Here is a 6,022-nt window from a genome sequence, read left to right on the forward strand (position 1 = left end):
TCCAAAGAACAAGTGTAAATAGGGTGTGTTGTAGAAGTTTGTATCAAATAGCCACTATTATCTTTAGCCTCACGGTGGGCGCCAAACTGTTTACCCTCAAAATCGGATAACAATTAAATTTATAAGTGGTTTTAAGGATACGCGGATTAATTTGACATAAAGCAATAAATTAGATTAGATTGAACAAGCAAAGACAAAAATAAATTCAAACCACACGCATAGGATAGTTTCACCCTTAGTGAAACCTTTGCCCTCGATTCGGGCTCGCTGTGGCCAGCACTAATGAACAAGAAAAAGAGCTAATAGTAGAGAAAAATAATAAAATATTGCCTTGGAATGCGCGTTACAACGTGTGTTATGAAACATCAGATCCCCTTTATATAGTAGGAGAGTCTCACTCTAGGTACAATTCTTATAAAAGGTAAAAATCATCTAATTAACTGATTGCCGGTTTCCTTTCTATACGTGCCGAGATCCCGCCGTAATATCCAGTCGGTCACAGATATCATGGCCTTCCATTGGCCGCGCTTGATTAACTGACAACGTTCTTCTAAGTTATTCAAGGCTAGAACCGATCCCCGAACCATGACCCCGATATTCTCGAGGGTGGGCGTTATGGTCCCGGACTCCGAATCGATGAGACCTTTACCTCAGTTTCAGCCCCTTGATATCATATCTCGAGCTTGGCTTATCATGTCGGAGATCGAGGTGTATCACGAGATCGGTTTTACCCGTATACACAATTTTAGTTCTACAAATTTATTTATATAATATGTTTAAATTTATTAAACCCTCCTTTCTATGATAATGAAAATGCTAATAAACAACGTAATTTGGGGTTGATTCATAGATTTGAATTTACGGCAGATAATACTATATATGTAAGTATGGAGCTTATTAACTTTGTTTTAATAAAGAAATATGAGTATTATAATATATTAACTCAAACTAAAACCAAAATTACATTAAGGGAACTTAGCTTTTTACCAAGGGTTACATATCTTAAAAAATGTATGGTTTCTTAAGAAAGTATCACGAACACACCAGTTATCACATGTTCAACAAAAGGAAGCACCTAATTCCTTTGATTACTTTCCCGAAGACGAAATGCGGTCAATCTAGATGAAAGTTTGAGTAGTAGTAATAAAACTCAAACCATTGTGTTAGGTCAGCATTTTCCGTATATAACGTGTCCTTTCATTCATTCTTTTCTTTTTTCAAACATCCATCATTGTGATGGGAATTTTAGGCTAGTACCCCAACCTGTATATAGTCAAAAATAAGCAAAACATGGAGGACATAGCCTTTAGCCTCCAATACAAAGTGAAGAATGGAATAGTCTATTCTTGTGTAAATTTGCTCAAAAATAAATCATAGATGTATTCTCCCCCATTACAATTGCCAATAGAAGTAACCAGATTATACCATGTGAAGCTTTAATCACACGATAAAACTCAAAATGAAATTTTCTTTTCTGTCTTATTTCTTTTTTTTGGTGTACTGCATATATATATATATATATATATATATATATATATATATATATATATATATATATATATATATATATATATATATATATATACCAGAAGGAAAATTACATCATTGTTTGGGAGCTGGTGCTCCCTAATGTAAAGTTACCAATGTCTTGACCTACATAATTGTTTACCCTTACATTATGGACAAATACAATTCCTAGGATGTCTGCCCACAGTGCTTTGTTTGCAAACACTGGAGGAACTGTCAAAACTTATGTCCTATCAAAAGCCTTTTTCTCTTCTCCTTCCTTTGCGAGGAGGTCCGCCACCTGAGTTTGTTCCTTGTATTCATGATCAAGTGCTGGATTCCCCAGCTGCTCCATCAAGGAACCGCATTCATGAATAATAGAGTTAAAATGAAAATTACCTTCCTTTAACAATTTGATAACATGTGCAGAGTCAGTCAGTGCAGATTATTAGCGGTGTTAGCATGTGCTGGAGTGCTAGTGTTAGCCCATGTCAAAGGGCATGGATTTCAGCCTCGAGGGTTGTGGTATGAGGTAGGTCTCTCATGTAGCCCAATACCCAGTCGCCCCGGCTATTCCTTACAGCTCCCCCAATTCCCCCTATTCGTGATGTTGGGCATGCTGCCTCATCAATGATGAGTTTGTATGTGCCATTAGGGGGTGGCTTTCATTTTATATGGATCTTCTGTGTATCAATCTTAACCTTAAGATTCACCGCCACATGAGAGTATTTTGTGGCCCTAGCAACGGTCTGTTTGACTGGGACATTGTTCTTTATATTTTTAAAAGGTTGTTATTCCTAGTTATCCATAGCCCCTAGAAGCAGAATGGCGGCAGTGATTTCCAGGTGATAGCACTGTTGAAATGCATGTTCTTGATTCTGTGCCAAGTGTCCTCCCATTGTGACATTGAGAAATTAAGGTGTGTGTGGGAGGATTCATTGGTACATTCCATAGTTAGAGACTTCCAGAATGTCTTAGCATTGGTGCATTCGAAGAAGATGTGGTTGATATCTTCCACTACAGAGGTGCATAGATGGCAATGGGGGTTGACATTTAATCCTATTTTTTCAAGTGCAACGCAGTGGGGAGTCTATTATGTTGCATCATCCAGGTGAAAAATTTGATCTTGTTAGGGAATCTTAGTTTTCAGATCCACCTAAAGGTATCATCTTAGTTAGAAGTGGGGGTGGATGACGAACTAATCAGGTTGTATGCTGATTTTGAGCTGAAAAGCCCATTGCTGGTGGGTTCCAGATCAGCTGTTCCTCAGTGTTAGAGGATGTGGGAATGAAAGTAGATTGAATCACATGCTTGATATCCATGGGAATGGGGTAGTGAATGGCATCAAAGTTCCATTCCCCATTGCTGAGGATATAATTTATCTTGATGGTAAGGTCATCATTCTGCCAAGGCCCCGTGATGATTCTATTGAGGGGTTGCAGATTTGGGATCCAATTATCAGAGAGAATGTTGACTCTATCCCCTTTGTGGACAATCCATCTAGAGGGCTTAAGGAAAACTTTCCATCCTTCTTGGATACACTGCCAAGTCCTAGTTTTTGGCTTGTCTCTAGTTTGGTTTCCACTACAGTGTTTTCAAATCAGGATCTAGCCCATATGGTGCCAGTGTTGTTGTAGAGCCTCCAGGCTAGACTGGTCATGTTAGCTTTCTTTTTTATGTGAGTTTGCTGGATTCTCAGGCCCCCATAGCTTTTGGGCTTGGTAATGGTATCCCATTTGATCATATGAATCTTCTTTTTTTCAGCAGTTGTTCCTCAGATAAAATTCCTTTGGATTCTATCTGTCTGGTTAGAGATGTGGGATGACAGCTTAATGTAGCTCATAACATGGCTGGGAATGCTGCCAAGGCTTGCTTTAGCCAAAGTTGTACGCCCAGCCATGTTCAACATTTTGGTTTTCCAGCCTGCTAGTTTGGAGTTCATACTGTAAAGAATAAATTGGAAGTCTCTAGTAATGGGCCTTTTATGGAAGATTGGGAAACCCAGGTACTTACCAAAATCATTGCTTTTCCTAATTCCTAACAATGAGCTGCGTGTGTTAGCCCAATACTCATGGCAGTTTTTTGAGAAGATAACCTTAGATTTCTGAAAGTTGACCTTTTGGCCTGATACATTATTAAAATCCTCCAAGGTAGTTAGGATAGCTTCATTATTCTTTTTTGTAGCTCTTCCAAACAGAGTGAGATCATCAACAAAAAATAGATGGGAGATTTTTGGGCCATTCCTGCCGATGGTAATTGGGGGCCATTCCTTTGTTAGAACTGTCTGGTGAATGTCTCTTTAAAGCCTTTCCATGCAAATGATGAATAGGTAGGGGGAGATTGGGTCTCCCTGCCTAATGCCCCTTGTGGGGTTGAAAGGTTCGGTTTGACGTCCATTGACCAGGATTGATATGGAAGAGGTGGAGATACAGAAGAGGATCAGATTTGTTAGCTTAAGAGGGAAGTTGAAGAAAAGGATGGAATCCCTGATGAAAGACCACTCAAGTCGGTCAAATACTTTTTCAAGATCAATTTTGAGGATTATGTTAGCATTTTTCCCTTTCATCTTTTGTAAATGGGTGATGTATTTCTGAACAATAATGCCATTATCTGAAGCCCTCCTGTTAGAGAGGAAACTTGCCAGAGATGTCCCTATAATAGTATGAAGGATAGGTTTGATCCTTTTAACTATTATTTTAGTGACCGGTTTATACTTAGTGTTGCACAACCCTATGGGTATAAAGCTCTTTAGAAGGGTAGCATTCTGGCATTTAGGAATCAAACACAGGAGAGTTCTGTTAACTTCAAATGGCATGGTTGAGGTGGTAAAGACTTTGTGGCGAAATTGGTTGACTTGGGTTGATAGGATAGACCAGTATTTTTGGTAGAAAAATGGGTGCAGCCCATCAGGACCATGTGCCTTGAGTGGTTTGAAAGAGTTCATGGATACTTTAATTTTAGAGGTTCTAAGTGGTTGATCTGGGGTCTCTCTCATGCTGTCAGTTAGGATTTGAGGAGTATTCTCACTGTGAACTCTCTTACAGGTGGATGAAGTGTGGGATGTGGTGAAGAGATTCTGAAAAAAGGATCTGGTAGCCTTCTTGATGAGTTTAGGGTCTGTGATTTGGTTACCCACCTCATCAATCAATCTAAGGATCCTATTCCTCCTCCTTCTGTTAAGAGTGGTGGTGTGGAAGAATTTGGTGTTGGCATCACCTTGACAAAGCCAATCGACTCTTGATTTCAGCTTCCAGAAGTCTTCCTCATTTTGGAGGATTGCTGAATATTTAGCTTGAAGATTGGATTCTATATTTTACAAGAAGGAGCTGAAAGGGTAAGCACTAGCTTTTTGAATGCCATTCAGTCTAGCTAAAATGTGCTTCTTTTTATGGAAGATGTTACCAAACACTAACTTGTTCCATGTGGTCGCATTTGACTTAAAAGTGTTGGTAGCTTCCAACAGGTCATTTGTGGAGGTGAAGCTGGTGTGCACGATGTTTTGAAAGTCAGGGTGACCACACCACATTGTCTCCACCCTAAATGGTCTACATTGATCATTGAGCTGGGTACTAGAGATGCTTAAAAGAAGAGCACAGTGGTTAGAGTGGGTCCTGGGAAGGTGGGTGACTGAGGCTTCTGGAAAAGACTTAATCCAATCCTCAATGGCAATGCACGTATCCAACTTCTCAAGGATAAGGTCCTGCCTGTTGGTGTACCTTTTGTTGGACCACGTATATTTTGAGCCTTTGAAGCCCAGGTCAACTAATTTACAGTGGTTCAGGCAGCTCCAGAAATGGTTACTACTATTAGTACTAAGGTTATTTCCCCCATGCTTATCTCTAGCTTTTAGGACTTCATTGAAGTCCCCTCCAACAAGCCAACTACCTTTACAGATAGAGGCCATATCTTAAAGGGCTTGCCATAATCTAATTCTATCCTGTAAGCATGGGCTAGCATAGATAGTAGAGAAAAGCCACTTAGGGTGATTGAGGCTAACCTTGATCATTGCATGCACACCCTGGGGAGTGGTACAGACCTCTTCAAGCGTAACTAGGTCTTCTTTCCACATCACCACAATTCCTCCTGATTGGCCAACAACAGGGGATCAGAATTGAGCTAAAAATTGAAGCTCAGCAGTTAAGTGCGTGCGATCAGCCATTCTTATCTCCAGGAGGACAAGGACTGCCGGCTTGTGCAGTTTCACCATAGAGGTGCAGCGTCTACGGAATTCAGCACTTTTGGCCGCTCTCACATTCCATATTAAGAAGTTCATCAACAACTAGTTTTGAGTTGGGGTCTTCCTCTTGAGTCCCTTCCCCTTTCCCACCGGCGTTGGTTTCACTCCTCCCATTACAGGGCTTGTTACAACTGCTGAGTTCCCTAAGCTTGGAGATGATGGAGCTTGGAGATTTAGCTTGCAACTTACTAGCTTTCTGGGGCAGAAAGCAATAAGCATTTCTCCGTACTGCTCTTTGAACTCGATCACCATTTCCTCTTGCATGAGGAGGACTGATGT

The 6,022-nt window shown here is 40.3% G+C and overlaps 1 protein-coding gene across 1 annotated transcript; it reads right to left on the minus strand.

Moving 5' to 3' along the window:
* LOC109230139 lies at positions 4,820-5,410 on the minus strand. The gene has a single exon (XM_019395666.1). It carries the CDS (start codon positions 5,408-5,410, stop codon positions 4,820-4,822), a length of 591 nt encoding a protein of 196 aa, XP_019251211.1.

This window comes from Nicotiana attenuata, chromosome 7, assembly GCF_001879085.1.
Source record: "Nicotiana attenuata strain UT chromosome 7, NIATTr2, whole genome shotgun sequence".
Classification (NCBI taxonomy): domain Eukaryota; kingdom Viridiplantae; phylum Streptophyta; class Magnoliopsida; order Solanales; family Solanaceae; genus Nicotiana; species Nicotiana attenuata.

What these genes read in the sequence shown, in the direction of transcription:
- LOC109230139 (XM_019395666.1), bottom strand. Translation starts at nt 5,410, where the DNA reads ATGGCCTCTATCTGTAAAGGTAGTTGGCTTGTTGGAGGGGACTTCAAT.